Source organism: Sparus aurata, chromosome 17 (assembly GCF_900880675.1).
Source record: "Sparus aurata chromosome 17, fSpaAur1.1, whole genome shotgun sequence".
In the NCBI taxonomy this organism is placed as follows: Eukaryota; Metazoa; Chordata; class Actinopteri; order Spariformes; family Sparidae; genus Sparus; species Sparus aurata.
Genome location: NC_044203.1, coordinates 37,928,482 through 37,948,182, shown reverse-complemented (window position 1 = coordinate 37,948,182; position 19,701 = coordinate 37,928,482). Strand labels below are relative to the sequence as shown.

Sequence of the window (19,701 nt, the reverse complement as noted above, 5' to 3'; positions counted from 1 at the left end):
CGGACACCCCGGTCAAACTGAATCCAGTAAAGGGCCGCTGTGGCTGCAGGTTTTCATTCCAACCAAGCAAGAACACACCTGATCCAAAAAGTCAACTGTGTGAAGACAATCATTTGATTGAATAGTCGAGTCAGCTGTGTTCTTACTCGGTTGGAGTGAAATCACTGCATCCACAGCGGCCCATCATGGATCAGTTCGAGACACCACTGGCGAGCTGCTGGTCGTCAAATGCTCATTAATACAAACACATTCAGGACCGTACCTTCCTGGCCCTTCACAATAAAATGACATGCTTTAAAAGCTCCTAAATATGCTGAAAAGTCTTTCTTAAATAAAAATGGATTATTAAATAATTTCCCAGTCATTAAAGTAATTCTATCTAATTTCCATTTTTAATGTAAACCACCACCACCTGACCTGCTCAGGCTGAGCATTGCCCCAACCGTTCCTTACTGCTTTCTCTCATCAAAGGTCACTTCTTTTACTAATTAATAAAAGTATAATGCCCATGTACAAATATGATGATTCTTAGTAGTGTGTAAGTTAGTTCTACTTCAACTTCAGTGGCAGTCACCCAGTAGAAGCACCAGCCCTAATCAGAAGCAGCGTGAATATTATGCTAACATCAGCCAATGTAGTATGAACCTATTCGCAAGCACAATAGAAAATTAATTGAAATATTACACCATTTGTATCACCCGATATATGGCAAATCACATAATTAAAAGAATATATATTGTTCAAATATTGATTAAAAAAACTCCAGTAAACCCAGTGAAATGACTCTTGATGTTTTTTGTGTAGCCTCTGAGCAGCAGATAAGCCAGTCTACTGCTGAAAGGGATGATGAAGAGGCCATGACTGCACAATGGACAGGTAGAGAGGATAACAGAGTAAACCATATAAAGTTATTTCATCTGAGATTAGATAACACACAGCAGAAGTGATGATAGATTCTATATCTATCTATCTATCTATCTATCTATCTATATATATATATATATATATATATATATATATATATATATATATATATATATATATATATATATATATATATATATACACACACACACACACACACACACACATATATATATACACATATATATGATATCCAAATATTCAGAATGAACTTAACATTAGGCTATAGATTCAAAGGTATGTTAGACTAAACAGAGTTCATTGCAGTCATGACATCACAGTGTCTATGCCCTTCTGCCTTTTAATTGCCATGCAATACAGATGAGTCAGATGCTGAGAGAGATGACAGTGAGATCATATCCAGGGAGACAGCAGAAGCCCAGCAGAAGATCCCAGAGGCTCAGGCAGATGCTAGTCTAGATGAAGAGAGTGATCATTTAGATTTTTTTGCTCATCCTCAACCACAGGATCTAGAGGTGTTTTTCAGTTACCATCCTCAGCAGCCCACAAAACACCCCCTACTGGCTAAGGTGTTTCACAGCAAACATGGTACCAACCGCAAGTGGTTGACATACAGTGAGAAAACACAATCACTCTATTGTTCTGTGTGTTTGGCATTTGCACCTGCTGCAAGTGATAGTCCTTTCATAAAGGGAGGTATGAAAACATGGAAACATGTTCATCAGCGGATAGAGGAGCATGAGAAAAGTAAAATCCACAGAGATAGTGCTGATGCTTACTTTCTGTTGGCTCAAAGGGCAGATGTAAAAAGCCTTCTGGCTGGCAAACAAATGTCTTTACATCATGAGCAGGTGAAGAAGAAGCGTCAGGTGATGGAACGCATAGTAGATGTGATCAAAGTCATAGGCAAATGTGGACTTAGTTACAGAGGGGATAAAGCAGAGGCTGCTTATACACTTGAAAATACCGCTGTCAATCATGGCAACTTTCTGGAGTTGATGACACTTTTGAGCCGGTATGATCTGTGCCTTCAACAACACATGAGCAGTTGTATTGAGCAAAGCAGGAGGCATCATGACACTGGTGCAAAAGGAAGAGGTTCTCTTGTGACTCTGCTCTCAAAGGACATTGTTGGTAAAGTCGTGGATGTTCTCAGCCAAGTGATAAAGGGCAAGATTGCAGATGAGGTTAGAGAGGCGGGAATGTTTTCGGTTCAAATTGATACAACCCAAGATGTCACATCAAAGGACCAGTGTGCTGTCATTGTCAGATATGTCACAAATGCCATTCATGAGCAGTTGGTTGCTGTAGTGGACTGTGAAAAATCCACTGGCAAGTACTTGACAGAGCTACTGAAACACACATTAGAAAAACTCAACATTGACATTGGCACATGTGTGGGCAACTCCACTGATGGTGCAGCAAATATGCAGGGACAGTACAAAGGGTTCTCTGCATTTCTCTCAGAGCAATCTCCGACACAGATTTATGTCTGGTGTTACGCACATGTTCTCAATCTGGTACTGGCAGACACAACAGGCAGTGTTATAGAAAGTGCATCTCTTTTTTCATTGCTTAATGAAGTGGCAGTTTTCCTCAGAGAGTCATATAAGCGCATGCAGAGGTGGGAAGAGACAAGTGAGGACAAACGTCACAGGAGACTGTGCCCAACAGGGGAAACAAGGGGGTGGGCTAAGGATCAGGCTCTCACTAAAGTCTTTGGGTGTTTTGGTAATCCCCAGGATGCATTGTATGTTGACCTGCTGCTGACCCTAGCCTCTGTTGAGGGAGATGGGAGTATGAAGCCAACAGTGAGCGTCAAAGCAAAGGGATACATTGAAAATCTTCAGAAATATGAGATTATCCTCACTGCTCAAGCCTTCCTCCGCATTTTCCAACATACATCCCCCCTGTCCAAGTACCTACAGACACAGGGAATGGATATCGTGACAGCTCAGCATCTGGTTGAGGGGACAGAGGATAACCTCAAAAAACATGTCAGGGACTTTGAGGGAGTGAAAGGAGCAGCTGATGAGTTTGTGAAGTGGGCCAATGAAAAGCTGCAAGAGATGGACAACTGTGAGCTAGCTGTGCAGACTGCACTACCAGAGAAGTGTGTCCAAAAAAAAGAAAAGAATGCCAGGAGAGCTTACAGATGATGACACAGTAGCCTCACCTGATGCTGCCTTTGAGGTGAATGTCCATAATGTCAGTCTGGACACTGTGGCAGGTGGCATCAATAGGAGGTTTTCAGCAAATGCAAAACTTGCTTCAGATTTTGCTTGTCTTGACCCTAAAAACTTTCCTGAAATAAGGGCAAATGGGCTCCCCAACTCAGCGCTTAAGGAAATCAGCAAATGTCTGCTTAGGTTCGATGACAGAGCTACTGTTAGCACATTACATACTGAGCTTTCTAGCCTGGCATCCCAGTGGGAGAGACTGAAGAAGTCCCTGCATGAAAGTTACACTGTCAGGACAGGTTGTAAGATGGAGAATGGACAGGAGGATAGTGGTGGACGGTCACATATGGAACCAGAGATGGAACTTGAGAGCAGGACCTGTTCTTCCTGCAAAAACTGTGCCATTTGTGTACATCAAATCCTCTCACAGTATAACCTCCTCACAGATGCTTACCATGTGATTGGGCTGGCATATAAGTTTCTGTTGACACTTTCCATCACTCAGGTTGCCTGTGAGAGAAGCTTCTCAACCTTAAAGTTTGTCAAAAATAGGCTACGAAGCTCAATGACACAGGACCACATGGAGGCTTTCATGCTAATGTGCACAGAGAAGGAAATCCTTATGTCTATAGACAATGACAAAGTGATAGACAAAGTTGCAGAAACCAGTGCATTGCTTAGGCGGCTATTGATGCTGTAGATACTGTTGGTGTTATTTGCAGTTTGCAAGTATAAACCAAAACAACTGTGCAACATGCCTCTCTGTAAGGAAGAATGATTATACAACTTTTTATTTCAAATGTTTAAATTTTAAGCGGGCATATCGTTCTATGTGAAATGGGCAACTGTTTTTTGTTAACTTGGTGAAAAAAAATTAAATTCTATACGTTTCAAACATGTTATGAATAAAACTACACGATAGTAAGAGCTGAACTGTTGCCTCATTTTATCAATTTCAACCATGAAAAAAGTGGGCCGGTCATGGGCCTGAAACTCCCGGGCTGAAAAGTGGCCCCACTCCGGCCCTGCCCCTGGGCGAGGGTGTCTGTTGTGAGACCCGAAACACCCGATGAACCCAGGTGTCAACACTGATGATGTGTCTTAAGTTGCACCAAAAGTGTATTTTAGAACGTAGGAGAAAGTAATGAATTACATTCACTCAGATACTGTACTTAAATACAACTTTGTAGTACTTTTACTTTACTTATGGAGTATTTCCTTTTCATGCTACTTAATACTTCAAGTAAAAGGACTTGTTCTTCAGTAATGTACCTGCTGGACTGGGAGATCCAGTGTGTTTTGAGGAAAATATGATCTCTTCAACGATTAATTTTACACGATCACATTGTGTGAAATATTGACTGTTAATGTTAAAGATAGATAGATATATTTTTTTGATCCCAAGCTGGAAATTCCGGTGTAGCAGCAGCATTATACACAGAGACAATAACAGCACAATGAAATAAGAGAAACAACCTAGACATATTAAATAGCAATAGAAAAAAGTAAAACAGTATACAAAATGTACAAAATACATAAAAATGTATAAATAAGCAGAGTAATTGTAGTGCAAGATGAAATATAAGGTGCGGTGAACAGATTGTATAAAACCAAAGTGCGTAGAGACTTTGAGTTATGACCAGAGTTTTAAATATTAAATATTGAATATTTATTTGCTGAGAAAAACTGAATATGAATGTAAAATATTGTACTGGTACATCTAAAAAAATTAGGAAAAAGTTCAATATTTTTTGTCACCCATTTCAGAAAGTGAAAACCAAACATTGTATAGATTCATTGTCAAGAGGAAGATGAGAGACACCAGAACCAACAATGCAGATGACCTGAAGGCCGCTGACGAAGCAGCCTGGGCTTCCATCACACCTGAGCAGTGCCACAGGCTGATGGCCTCCATGCCACGCTGCACTGAAGCAGTGATCATGCAAAAGGGGGCCAAACCTGACATTTCTGTTTAAAATATCCTTTTTTTTATTCGTTTTATGTAATATTCAAACACTGAATTTTGGGTTTTCATTAGCTGTAAGCCATAATCATCAAAATTCCAAGAAATAAAGGCTTGAAATATTTCACTCTATGTGATATGAATCTTTATAATGTTTGGTTTTCACTTTCTGAAATGAATGACAAAAAATACCCAACTTTTTCATGATATTCTAATTTTTTGAGATGTACCTGTGTTTACTGGCGATCAGACGGTTACCTTTTATAACTCAGTATATACTAAAGCTTTCTTTCTTTCTTTCTTTGTACATGAAACTCTTTTCATTTTAATTTGAAGGTTTGAGCCGGAAGCTGCAGTCCTTCCGGCTGCCTTGACAGAATAAAGCGACAGAATAAACGCGGAAGTTGGCCTAAAGTCAGCTCGGCAGAGGAGAAACAAAAAGACAAGTTGAAGTTTAACTTCACAACTGGACACTTTACTTTTCATCGACCTGTAAGAAACCTGAGCGGTGAGTTTGTTCCTGAAACATCCAACTTTTATTATCTTTTACCTGCAGACTAACTTCCTGTTTCAGCGGGAAAGTTTAGCAGATTTTAGGCCAAACAGCCAACACGTCCGTTTGCTCCTTCCTGCGGAGGAAAGCACCACACCAACCTCCATTCAAAATCCAGTCAATTTAGAAAAAGATGTTTCTGTGAAGGAAACACGGCATGAAGCCTGTTTATGTTTCCTACAGAGGGTTAGGTGAGTAAACATCAGCTCATCTGTCAGAGTTGTTCTCGTCATATTTCCTTTGACGATTTTCCAGCAAGATGTACAGCGGAAAGTGTTTGAAGTGACTTATAAAAGATGAGATATTCGTATAATAAACTGCGGAATGTTAGATAAAGCATATGCCGAATTCACTAGAACACACATCTGTTTACGGGAAGGCTTCCAGTCCCGTCCTGCAGTGGTTCTGTGTCCGTCTGTGAGCTCGTAATCATTAAATAACTAAACTTTAAATGAAGTCCGGTGTTTCAAGAGATGACAGAGGCGTGTCAGAGACCATCTGGTGACAGAAGGTCCACAGGATGTAAGTCAGTTTATTTACCTGTATAAATATCTCTGATCAGTGTTTGAGTTCACTCACTCACCTGGACTCACCTGTCTGCTCGGTTTCACTTTCACTCTGAGTCTTTAATGTCACGCAGCCGTTAACAGACACTCACAGCGTCAGTGTCCTGCAGGACGTGACAGCAGTGTTCATGTACTGCTGCTGCTGTCATGTCAGTTAATAGTGAAAAGGTCTAAATAAGAATACAAGTGGAAACTATATTATTGCATTAGTAATCACTTTGAATTTTTGCAGGTGATTTTTGCATATATTTGCAATGTTTCGCAATAATGTTGTAATTCTGCTCCTGAGGCTGACCTGGTCTGGAGCTGGTGCTGCTGCTGGTTCTTCTGTCCAGTGTCGGTGTGATTCTGTCAGACTAACTCTGGTGTCTCTCTGCAGCTTCATCATGGCGAGTCAAGTTTACTCCCCAACGACGGCGCCGAACCCAAAAGACTCCTGGTTCATGGTGCCATCAGACAATCTGGATAAAATCCGCTTTGGGATCAAAGTTGTTGAAGTGGTGAGTTCAAACGTCCTGAAGTGTTTCAGACCGCTGCGCCAACACAACATCGCCCTGTTGTTTGTACAGTCACAGGTAACCAGTGAGAGTCTGAGCTCATCATGAAGACACGCTGACTGTAGTAATGGTGGACGGCGCTGCTGTGATGTCACCAGCAGGTTTCTGCATCAGAGCCAAAGTATCACAAACATGTTGAAAATCAAACATTTAAATAAATGTATCATTCACTTGTAGATCTGATGCTGAAGCACGTTTAACATCAGATACTTAAAGACTTTTACTTGAGCAATAATCGTACAGTTGACTTTCACTTTTACCAAAGTAATATTTTAACAACATATCTGTGTTTTTACTCAAGTGAGACTTCTTCTTTACAACACTGCAAAAAACAAATGCATCAAAGTCTAATCTGTGGAAAACACTGCAGTCTCATCCGATGATGAATGTGGTTTACACATCTGCAGGTCGATGCTCTCAGAAACACGAAACACAGGACAGATGAGTGTGAACCTGGTTTATACACAAAATACAAGCCGACTGATCTGAGAGCAGTCAGACCGGCCTCAGACCTGCTAACAGGAGGAAACCACAGCTCCCAGTGTGTGGTCTGTTAACAGAGTGCTGTTGTGAGTAATCACAGGGGAAACGTCAGAAACACATTTGATATTCCGCTGAATGTTCCTCAGGAAACTTTGTTAAAGCAGTAAACCAGCTGAGAGGCTGCAGAAGAACTGATCTCAGACCAGAACAAACACTCCTGTAGCAGCTGCAGAGAAACGCAGCAAAACAAAATGTTATTTGTATTTTCTGCAAAAGTTTAACAAACACAAACTGAGGAGAATGTGAGAGGCGATTAGAGAGGATGAAGTCTCAGTGCAGGACGTCGTGTTTCCATCCCCGTCATCACCGTGGTGACTGAAGGCTGAGCTGCAGCTGATGATCATCTGAGCTTTAGTTCATCTGGAGATCATTTATTTAATTACATCGAATGATCTTTAAAGAGTCTTCACTCGTCTGGTTCTGTCCAAAGCTCAGATATAAAACACACAACAGAGATCGTTTGTTAGTTCTTTAATTAATGAACCTGTTTTCAAAAAAAGTTCATTGTTTTTGAAATAATAAAGTTCATTTTATGGTTCCAGCTAATCTTTATTTTTAATATCAGTCTGATCCAAATAAATCCAGATGTCACAAAGACGATGATCACATTATTATTATTATTAAATTATCACACAGCTGAAGAGGATTAAACTGGACATTGGCAGGGTTAAGTTCTCAGCCTCAAACATCATCATGTCCGTCTCCGTCTGACTTCCTGCCTGCAGCTCGTTGATCCAGTGAAGACGTTTATCAGACAAACACGAGGAAACAAAGAATCACTCATTCACTGTTTCACCACGTTTCTTTAAATGAAACACAGATTTAAACCTTGTCAGTTTATACAGAGCTGGTTAGTGTGTGTGTGTGTGTGTGTGTGTGTGTGTGTGTGTGTGTGTGTGTGTGTGTGTGTGTGTGTGTGTGTGTGTGTGTGTGTGACCCCTGTGTGACTGCAGCGGCTCTTCAGGAAGCTGCACTTTGGGAAGTGAAAGTGCTGCAGAGCTTCGTTGGCAGATCTCAGACCAGCTGACCCTCGGCTGTTGCAACAGTTAACAGTCGGCAGGACGAGCTGCATCCGGCCTGCAGGCCGCCGGCTGCGGAGTGTGGGACAGAAAGAGGATGTGCTGGACGACTCTGAAACGTCCTGCTGAGGCCTCTGATGTGTGAGCGTTACGTCTGAACGTCTCTGGATCAGTTGAGTGGCAGTAGTCGTTAATGCTCCTGCTCTCTGAACTATGACTGAATATTATAAAGTCCTCCGTGTGGATCGCTCCTCGTCCTCATGTCTCGGCCTCAAACTTTGCTGCTCTGCTTCGTCCTGAAAAGAGAAATGAGCTCATAAAACAAATCAATTAATGGGACATGTAGGATCTGGTGCTGTTTCCTCCTCTGTTGTTTTGAAGCGGACCAGCCGTGTGACTCAGGAGCTTCACATTAACACCAACATGTTGAGTCCATGTTGGTGGGTCAGGTGTTGACAAGACATTCAACACTGGCCTGCTGCAGGTGCCGGACACTGTGTGCTGCAGGTGCTGCAGGTGCTGGACACTGTGTGCTGCAGGTGCTGGACACTGTGTGCTGCAGGTGCTGCAGGTGCTGGACACTGTGTGCTGCAGGTGCTGCAGGTGCCGGACACTGTGTGCTGCAGGTGCTGCAGGTGCTGGACACTGTGTGCTGCAGGTGCTGCAGGTGCCGGACACTGTGTGCTGCAGGTGCTGCAGGTGCCGGACACTGTGTGCTGCAGGTGCAGGACACTGTGTGCTGCAGGTGCTGGACACTGTGTGCTGCAGGTGCTGCAGGTGCCGGACACTGTGTGCTGCAGGTGCTGGACACTGTGTGCTGCAGGTGCCGGACACTGTGTGCTGCAGGTGCAGGACACTGTGTGCTGCAGGTGCAGGACACTGTGTGCTGCAGGTGCTGCAGGTGCTGGACGCTGTGCGCTGCAGGTGCTGGACACTGTGCGCTGCAGGTGTTGGACACTGTGCGCTGCAGGTGTTGGACACTGTGTGCTGCAGGTGCTGGACACTGTGCGCTGCAGGTGTTGGACACTGTGCGCTGCAGGTGTTGGACACTGTGTGCTGCAGGTGCTGGACACTGTGCGCTGCAGGTGTTGGACACTGTGCGCTGCAGGTGTTGGACACTGTGCGCTGCAGGTGTTGGACACTGTGTGCTGCAGGTGCTGGACACCGTGTGCAGCTCCGTGTTCTCCAGAGGAGAAATGGATCCTAAATGTTTTCAGCCGGCTGCTCTGCAGCTCCAGTGTTTATAAGAGCAGCGTGATGTCAGCTGATCTTATTTTAGCTCTGTGGTTCAGGGTTTGTCTCCGTCTGAAGGAAACAAAGACTTTTTTACGAGCTGACATTCAGTTTTAAACACAGTATTCTGACTGTAAAACCCAGAGCAGAGACAAACACCGTCTAGAGCTTCACCACAGCACAGACGGAGAAAACACAAACTACATGTGTGTTTCTCGTGTGTTTAACGCTCCACACGTCTGAACGTGACAAAGTGATGAAGCATCAGATCTCTGCAGCTCTTCAGCCTCCTTCAGCTCTGGTCTGGGCCGTCGTGCTCCTGCTTCAGTCTGAGACAGGAAGCAGAAGTCCTGCAGCGTTATTCAACCACCACAACAACAAAATACTGAAGTGTTACACTGAATACTATTCACAGGGCTGAGAGACGTGACGTCACAACACACTCACAACACATTCAACTGGATAATCACACATCTCCACAAATCAAATTACAATATTTTTGACTAAATATGTCGATATTGAGACGATTTTGAAGGATGATTCTTGGTACTTTGACACAGTAAAGTCACTTGTAACTAAAGCTGTTGTATGTGGAGTAAAAGGACTAAGATTTCCTCTGAGGTGTAGTGGAGTAGTCCCAGTTAGAGGTACTTGTACTGTACTTAGTTACACTGTGCAGAGCAGCAGAGGGTGGAGACGTGTCGGCCTGAAGTCAGACGGTTCATTAAACATAAGATTTAATACAAAGCGATGAACTTCAGCCTTCAAGTGAAGACGTCCAGGGTTCAGTTACAGTTACTCTGAGTAGTTACATTACTTTACTACAACTGGGATCAGACATTGTGATAGCAGAGTTTTCTTGAAATATCAGTTTTTCAGCCTTTTAATAACTGGATTTAAGGTCCAGACCGCTGCTGTGTTCTCTGTTGGATCGTACCATTAAATGTTCCAGGGTGGGGGTGGGCCGGCTGCTCCTTCCTCTTCCTGTTGACTCAGCTCAGTGCGGTCCAGACACGCCCACTACAGTCCCTGAGTCAGCAACTCCCACTGAGAGCATACTGGTCCCCCACACACACACACACACACACATACACACACACACACACACACACACACACACACACACACACACACACACACACCAGTCTGCACAGGGTTCATTTTTACTTTTACTCTTTCTTTGACTTCCTCACTTGGAATTTGTGTGACGTCTTCAACATGCAGCCACTGGACTCATGTTGTCTATTATGAGTAATAATGTATGTTGGGACTCACCTGTGCTGAGTCAGGTGAGTCCATATATGGACGGTCTTGGTCACGTGCTGAGTTGAACAGGTGATGATGTGCATGTTGTCTGTGAGCATCAGCTGGCTGTGTGGGTGTTTCCTGGATGTTCTCATTAATGAGTTCTGACCCGTCGGACTGAAACACGCTGATAATCTGACGTCTGTGTCTCCGTCAGCTGTTCTCCTTCGTGGCCTTCATCCTGGAGGAGGTGGTCAGCAGCTGCGTCAACTGCTCCTCTCTCTACTTCTTTGAGTTCGTCAGCTGCACGGCCTTCCTCTTCACCCTGCTGCTCCTCATCCTCCTCTCCACCGTCCTGCACACCCGGGTGGGCATCACCTGCTGGCCCAGCCTGGTAAGAGCTCACCTGAACAGCTTTAACTCTCCTTCTTCCTCTCTGAGGGTCACATGTTCACACTGACTCTGCTCTCATGTCTCAACATACAGCTGCAGCTGATTAGCTTAGCTTAGCTTAGCATAAAGACTGGAAACAGGATGAAACAGCTCACCTGCCTGTCCAGCAACAGATGATTATTTTCATCATCCATTAATCTGCTACATGATATTCTTAATTAATCATTAAACTTTAAATCTCTTTTCAGAATATATATAATTTTACAATTTTACTGAAATAATGAATCAATCATAAACAGACGCTGTTCAACTTTCTGACGGTTAAAAGATCACATTAACAACCAATCAGCAGCTTTAAAGTCACCAACATTTTTCTTTATTTAAGGGTAAAAACAGTGTTTCAGCTCTAATGGAGGCGATTGTGTTTCAGTTTCTCAGCGGTTTACAGATTAATATCATTCAGTGTGACATCACTTCCTGAGGACGTCATTATCTCTGATGTCCCTCCAGAATAAATGTCTATAGATCCACTAAGATACCAGAGGAGAAAGAATTTGATCACCAATTATTATTATTATTATGATTATTATTATTTATTGATCAGTTTGAATGTTTTTTAAGGAAAACAGTCTTCATTCTGATGTCAGCTTGTTAAATCTGGTTTCTTTCCTCCTCTGTGAGAACGAACTGACAATGTTTGAGTGGAGGACGAAACACTGATCGACATTTTAGGGACTGAACAATAATAAACAGATTAATAGATATTATAGATATTAATCAATATTCATATATTAATATTCGTCTGTGGGAACAGTAGCCATGTTTCCATAAAGCGGGCAGCGAGTTTCAAGAGAACTTTAGAAAGTTTGCAAAAAATGTCAAATAGTGAATCTGGTGTCTGTTCTGAGAGAATGAACTGAAAGTGTAACCTGGTCAGAGGACGGAGCGGCTCAGGCTGCAGAAGGAAACAGAGACAAACTAGAGACCAGAATGAGTCGACAGGCAGGTTTTAATCGTTCTTGCATGTCAGCTAACATCAACCATGTGGCGTGTTGTCCGCAGACGACAGAGAAAACAGCTGATCAGTTTATTCAGCAAATCTGTTTCTGTCAAACACTTTAACTCTGATTCAAGACAACAACCACCTCAAGCCAGTGAACAAACTTAGAAGAGGTTTATTTGAGTTTTGCCGTTTCCATAAAATGTCTAAATCTTAAACTCTTCATAGAAACACAGCTGCTGACGGCTCGTTCTGCTCAAATGCTTTTAAATTATGAGTCATGATTTTCAGATCACTTAAATGTCGAGTATTGAGAGACGATGTCGACAAACAACATTCATAAAGTTTCATACAGGATGAACTGATCATGGTTCAATAATACAACACATTCAGTTTTTCACCTCAATGTGTTTTACAAAAATACTTTGTGAAAGTAGAAAAGTTTTCTTCAAACATGCTGAAAGTTTGTGACATTCACAACAGTCCAAACTGTCCGTGTGCAGCGGTTCTGCCGTGTGCAGCGGTTCTGCTGTGTGCAGCGGTTCTGACGTGTGCAGCGGTCCGTTCTCACACTTGTTGGATCTTTTGAAAGCGGGTCACCTACAAAGAGAACACACAGACAGACTGGATCATCATCACTGATCAATATTTGAAACTTTTCCTGTGCAGCACATTTAATAATCTGAAGCATCATAAAAACACACTTTGCAGGTTTGATGAAACACGATGTGAAATTAATTTAAATATGAAAGTTTAAATGTACAGAAATAATTGATTACTATCAACAAACAAACAGCGATCAGATTCTACTTGACTTTATTTTGGCGGCAGCTGCTTCCTGTCTGTTTCTGTCTTTTATAAAACCATCTAATATCAAAGTAATGCAGTTAGACATGAAACTGAAAGCTGGTTCAACAGCACGTTAAGTTTCAGGTGACTGCAGGTGTTTCCAGCGCCTGCAGGGACCCAGTATACTGACCTCAGTGTGCGCCGGGTGTTGCACTGGTGTTTCATGTCAGGAAGGTTGTTGTTGACGGGCCGCTGTGTGTTGGGACCACATCAGCTGTGAGTCCAGCTCAGGAGTCCTCTTATGAAGCAGATTGGCTCCACAGCATCCCAGCCGTCACCAGCGTCAGTGACCCGGGTCTCAACTAAGTGTTGGAACAAGGACACCACGGACCAGCACCAGTCTGGACCGTTTGGGAGCAGGTGACAGGCAGCGTCTGCACCTCAGTGTTTAAATACGTCTGTATAAATGTCAGTCCAGTGAAAAGAAGCAGCAGGTGAGTTTCATGGACGCACGTCTCTCAGGTGAGGAGAAGACTTCCAGGTACCAGAGTGTCCTCCATCACAGCTCCACTTCACCCTCATCTGTGCGCCCGAGTGGAACACCTCCTTCTCCACGATGGGCTGTCCACACGTCTGACACGTCCTGAACAGCTCCATCAGGTTCTGGTTGTAAACAATCGTACAGTCCTTGTCCATGTCTTCATCAGACTCATCGGAGATTATGGAGGTGAACTCTGGTTCCGAGTGGAAGCTGTCGTCCAGCGGGTCGACCGACACCACGATGCAGAAGCTTTCATCGGACGCTGCTGCTGCAGGAGGCGTCTGTGAGGAGCTTCCTGCAGCTCCACCAGCCGGCTGTGAACGAAACAAGCAGACAGTCAGGCCCGGGTCATGTGTTCTGATCTGCAGTTCCTCTGACAACAGGCGGGAGGGTCGAGGTGAAGTCTGAACAAATGAGTCAGAACCACTATAGCTGCACTGCCAGCTGATCTACCTGATCCTCTGTGGATCAGCTGATTCTGACAGGAAGCTACTTCTGAGTCTTTGCACCTTTTTAACCAACATGATAAAAATCTGTTTTCAGAACCCTGCATGTCCTACTGATGACAACATACCAACACTACGTCACATGTGTTTAATGACGATAGAGTTAATGATCGTATTAACTGATGGTGACGTCACATGGAGGGCCCGCTCCGCTGCATCCTGTAACTCAGTTAGTGAGCTGGTCGTGTTTAAATGAACAGGTTAATGTGTTGGTACCGACCCAAACAGCGGCATAAAGCACAGCCAGAGTGAACACAGCTCACTCAGTGGAGCTCTACCTGTGTTCTGCTTCTCTTCGGAGCGGGCGGAGATGTCCCGGTGCTGCCCGGCTCTCCGTGCGGTCTCCCGGGGAACACTGACGGCACCGCGCCGCTCTTCAGCATCGGTTTGGGCGGGATGTTGAGTATCTTCGCCTTGAAGTCCTCCTCGTAGTCTTCGGGTCTGAAGTGGAGGCTGCACACTCGCACCCCGCTGTACTTGGACACCGGGATGTTTTCGTGCAGTCTGGGGTTCTGGATCGCTCGGAGCCAGGTCCGGCAGCGCGGCGGGTCCCGGGTCGGTAACCCGTGGAACACGACCCCCATCGACTTGGCCTCGTCGTAGCCTTTACATCCGGGAACACAGCACCTCCACGGCATCGTCACCGCGGCGAGCGGACAAAAACCGGCCGGGAAACGTTAAAACGAGCCGTTAATCACCGACGACTGTTGTTTCATGGCCACGGCAGCGGAACTAGCATGTTAGCACGCAGCTAGCATGCGCCGTTTTTCTTCTTCTACGAATGAATTCCCGGCAGGCTGCAGGTGCTGCGGCGCAGTGCTGCCACCTGCAGGCAGACAGCTGTTATCACATGATCACATGTAACGAAGTACATTTACTCGAGTACAAGTTGGAGTTTTCATACTTCCTATTTATTTGAAATCTTCAGTTAGAAGTTAATGTGCAGATAACAATAGAAATAATAAAAAACAACCAATTCTGTGCTGAATATCTGATAATGAGCACAATGACTCATCAGCCCACCCATACTATACACTGTATACACATATCATTCACTTTGACTTGTACTTTTTGATATTTAACTGTCAGATACTTTACTGGAGTACTATTCTTATGAGTGACTTTGACGTTTACCAGAGTCATAAATTATCAGCAATCAATCAATCAATCAATCAATATTAACACCATAGCTTTACTTCACTGTTGAGTACTTTAAACATCAACACAAATAATCAAAATAGTTTTTCCAGTGAGTTGAAAATACTTTTCTGAAGAGAAAAATATGTAAAAGAAGCCAAAATGTAAAAATCACAACTTGCTGTTTTATGGACGGACAATTTTAATATTAAACAAACAAGATCTAACGTGTTTTGGACCTTTTAGAACTCTGGGCCGAGCCGGGCTAACTGTCCCCCCCCTCCCAGTCTTTATGCTAAGCTAAGCCAATCAGCAGTCAGCTGTAGCTTTATAAGAGTGGAATCTTATCATGAGAACAAACTCACACTCAACACCAAAATAACTCATCATGGACTTCTTTTACATAAACTTTATTTAAACATTTGGAGCCCAGTACTTGAGTGCTCCTGAAATTTCATGTATTTTTGTACAATGACAAATAAAGTCTCTATCTCTAACTTCTAAACTGGTAAAGTGTGACAGGTGTGTTTCCACGCAGTAAACCCGAGACAACGTCCTGAGTTCTTCTTCTTCTCCTCCTCCTCTGCAGGACTTTGTGTACACCGGTGTCATCGCTGTGTTGTTCCTCATCGCCTCCATCGTGTTTGCTTCAGACCACAGCGGCTCGGCTTACGAGAACATTGCTGTGGTAAGAAAACAGACGAACTCCACTGACACTCCTGTCTTTTAATACGTCCTCGTCTTCTTCATTAACTCCCTCCTCTTCCTCCTCGATGGTTAAAGTCACCTCCCTTAACTTCCTCTCAGATTGTTCATGTGCTCGTCTTCTCCTCCTGCAGGTGTTTGGTTTCTTTGCGACGGTGCTGTTTGCCGTTGACCTCATCATGTTTGTGAAGACGCAGGGGTTCCCCTTTAAGAAAGACGGGAAGCCTGAGGCCAGTAACGGCGGCCCGGCGGTGGGTCCGGCTCAGCCAGAGGAAGAGAAACTCAACCCGCCGACACAATAAGTCTGTATGTTTGATCATGTGTGCGTTTTCTACGGAGGTCAGATATTACTTTTCGCACTATTCCTTTAACATGACGACAGGAGGCGGAGCTTCAGTGAGCGACAGCTGACCTGACATCAGGTATAACGCCTGTTTTTATTCCACCACTGAGGACGCTCTGAGCTGTGACTGTCAATATAATCAATGTTTCAATAACGACTGGATCACAGTGCAGAGCGTCCATCAGTGTGTGACACTATGAGACCAGCAGGTGAGTTCTGGTTCTGGTTCTGTGCCTGATTTAAAGAAATTGTAAATGTAAAAAGAAGAGCAGAGACACTAAAACCACAGAACCACTAAATCTTCTGCCGTTTATTTTTATTATTTTTTTAAATGATTTAACGAGTTCAGTATATTGATTTTCTCTTTTCTCGAATATCCAGAATTTTAAGGAGTAATTTTGTCTTATTTGATGATACAAATCAAATGTTGTGTAAATGAATTCCCTAAATTGAGTGAAAATTAAAAGCTTTAAACAGCACACGGGCTCCAGAATAAACCTGAGGGCTCAGAGAAGGAAAACTAACATTATTGTGCAACAATAATGTTAGTTTTCTTTTATTTGTCCTCATCCAATGGTCTCGTTAAAGAGTTTTTGTGACCTGAGGAGGCAAATTTTGCAATATTTCACACAAAAAAGAAACAATCACTGAGCAGTCACACTGATGGAGGTCAGCGTGGTTGTTTATTTCACTGGTCAGACGCCTCATGAAGGTAAAATGAAAGTTTGTGCTGAAGTGTGAATGAAAACTCCACTCAACAGAGAAAATGTGTTTATACTGGACGATGTGACCGTCGGCTTCAAACAGCAGCAGAGAAATGAGTCTTTGATTAGACGTGATGAAGTTTCACTGTTTTTATTTCAGATTGTTTCTAATTATAGAAATCTAGTTTTATGTAATTCTACAGAGAGTCATGATGTGTCCAGCAGGTGGAGCTGATCGACTGCTGCTGGACACATCGACCCTCAAATCTGATTGGCTACAATTAGTTTTGTCCAGCTGTGACTCGTCCAGCTGTGACTCGTCCAGCTGTGACTCGTCCAGCTGTGACTCGTCCAGCTGTGACTCGTCCAGCTGTGCAGCTTGTTGTGATAATAAATGATCAGTAATCAATAGAATACCGATCAATAGAACTGTCAGCTCACAGACATTCTGCTGAACTCACACGTCCAATCAGATGTCTTCTTCTTCGTTGAGTGAGTTTGTTTTTCACCAAACATTCAGCACACACACTTTGCCAAATCTTTCCCATGAGCCTTTGCCAGAAGCCCCTCGTTGACCGCGTTAAGGCGGGTAAACATGGCCGACAGTCCAACCTGACAAAGTTCCGGCAACGCCTCTCGTGTGTATGATGTGTGTTTTCATATTGTTTTATATTTTTCAACTTTTTTAGAATTGTATTTTAGAGGTTTTGTGTTCAGTTCATCTGATCGTCACACTGACAGTTTGTTTTCCTTCTGTTCACCAAACTCTGTTTTATATTCTGCTGATTTCAACACTCGTCTTAATCACTTCATATTTTATAATCGACTGTTTTATGGAGGAAATTGTGCTTTTATGTTTGTCAAATATAAAGACTCTCAGATTAGACTCTCAGTCATTTTACAGGACAGGATTGTCTGGATTTATCTGATTTCATGGTTATTGATCTCAATAATTTAAAGGAATTCTTTGCTCGAGCATTGTTGAGTTAATTACGACCCAAAAATATGAATTTGTTCAAAGTTCATGATTTCCCCCTAATGAATGAAGAACTGAAGTCTGTAACCAAATGTTAAATGTCGGATCATAAAGGAGTTATTGATGGGTTATTTACTATATTAAGACCAACAGCACCAACATGTGGAGAACCAGAACCCTCCTCACTGACCCGCCTGTGCCTCACCTCGTTTTGGGTCTTTTTAAAATGAGGTGAAATATTCCTTTAATATTTTGGGTGTAATTTCCAGTTGATCTCCGGACACACACACACACACACACCGACACACACACAGTGGCTTCCTGTCTCCGTCACATTTAAACATCTTTATAGATGTTTTTAATTTTTATGCCCAGAAAATGAAGCGGACTGCAAGTTCAACACAAATACAACCAGCTGTCATCTGTTCTGTGTGGGTGTTTTAATTTGTTCCAAATGTTTAAAGATGAAACTTAATTTGTTCTTTCACGTTATTTTGACAAGAACATGTTTCGACTTCAGGAGATGAGAGTGAAATGATCACAAAGGTGAAACTGATGTGCAGTTGTCAAATATAAACCTGTTGAGACGAGTTTCACAGAACTGAACAGAACCAGCAGAATGTTTCCAGGGTCAACTTCAGTCCTTTATCATTAATTTCACTTTAGCCATACATGTACATTTTATATCCTGCATTTTACAATCATACTATATATTCTTGATTAATCATTGAATACACTGGAACAGTTGATGAATAATGTTTCCTTATTCATTCAGACAATCCAGGAATGTTTTGATATCAGCCTGATTAACCTTCATGTTCAGAACCAAGTCACGTTTATTTTTGTAACATATATTTCCATGATACTCGTGTGTCTGAGTAATAAATGAGCTTTCTATCCAAACATGTAAAATTTAAATTACTGCATGAAAGTACAGTGAAGAATTCACATGCTGCATTTTCATATCTGAGATGATTATTGTATTTCTGTCATTTAATAAACAGATTTTCAAGAAATAACAGTTCTGAATATATTTTAATGAACTGCTGCAGTTCGTCCTGTTGACTGTGATGGAGTTTTACTGTCGCCGCCATCTTCTCAGCTTCTACCTGTTTATTGAGGTGAGTGAGTGAAGCAGCTTCTCTCCGTCCTGTCGGTACATGAGGTCAGCTGTACTGTGGCCTAACATCGAGCTAATTATAACGTTTACAACGCCACTTTAACAAACAAGCTACGTTTAGCAGGTTAGCTTAGCGTTAGTCTGTGCGTACAAGCTAACTCGTCTTTGTCAGACAGTAAGCTAGCAGCGATGGCGGGAAAACGTTCAGAAGGGAGAAGAAGGTCAAATGGACAAAATGGCGTCAGAGCAGCAGGATGTTACAGGTGTCTGTATGAAGCACTTTAACCACCTCCAGGACAGAGAAGACTGCGGATAAGGTGAGTTAAACACTGCAGCGTCGGTCTGTGATCATCTGCTAGTTCAGCTCATTATCAGTAATTAATTAATTAGAAGGAAGAGTGGCTGTTTGTGCTGTTAGCATCAGAGGTTGTAACTTTACCTTCTTTAACAGTTAGCTAAAGCTGGCTGTCTGTTTTCCACACATCCTTCTCTATTTGAACATAAACTCTTAAATACACAGTTTGTATAACTGAATCTGGTGAGCAGCGAACAACTGAAACTTATTTTTCAGAAGCAGAAGTATTTAATTATTTCATGGCATGATAGAAAATATTATAAAACATAATTATACAAAATTCTGTAAAGTACAAGAAGTCTGACAGAAAGTATAAAACAGTGCATGAATGAAACAAAAGTTTTGTATTATTTTAACTTTAGGTTCATCTTGTTAAATATTCAGATCA

At 42.7% G+C, this 19,701-nt stretch overlaps 2 protein-coding genes across 2 annotated transcripts; one reads left to right on the top strand and one right to left on the bottom strand.

The window, feature by feature from the left end:
• The first annotated feature begins 5,396 nt into the window (after window positions 1–5,396).
• Window positions 5,397–18,857, top strand: LOC115567219 (CKLF-like MARVEL transmembrane domain-containing protein 6). Its single transcript, XM_030393583.1, has 5 exons — window positions 5,397–5,536; window positions 6,527–6,647; window positions 10,962–11,138; window positions 15,700–15,798; window positions 15,950–18,857. Exons 2-5 carry the CDS (start codon window positions 6,534–6,536, stop codon window positions 16,115–16,117), a joined length of 558 nt encoding a protein of 185 aa, XP_030249443.1. The 5' UTR covers window positions 5,397–5,536; window positions 6,527–6,533; the 3' UTR covers window positions 16,118–18,857.
• On the bottom strand, window positions 12,128–14,762 carry LOC115567218 (THAP domain-containing protein 7-like). Its single transcript, XM_030393581.1, has 3 exons — window positions 14,252–14,762; window positions 13,117–13,781; window positions 12,128–12,737 (listed from the first exon to the last, which is right to left on the bottom strand). Exons 1-2 carry the CDS (start codon window positions 14,609–14,611, stop codon window positions 13,428–13,430), a joined length of 714 nt encoding a protein of 237 aa, XP_030249441.1. The 5' UTR covers window positions 14,612–14,762; the 3' UTR covers window positions 12,128–12,737; window positions 13,117–13,427.
• Window positions 18,858–19,701: the final 844 nt, after the last annotated feature.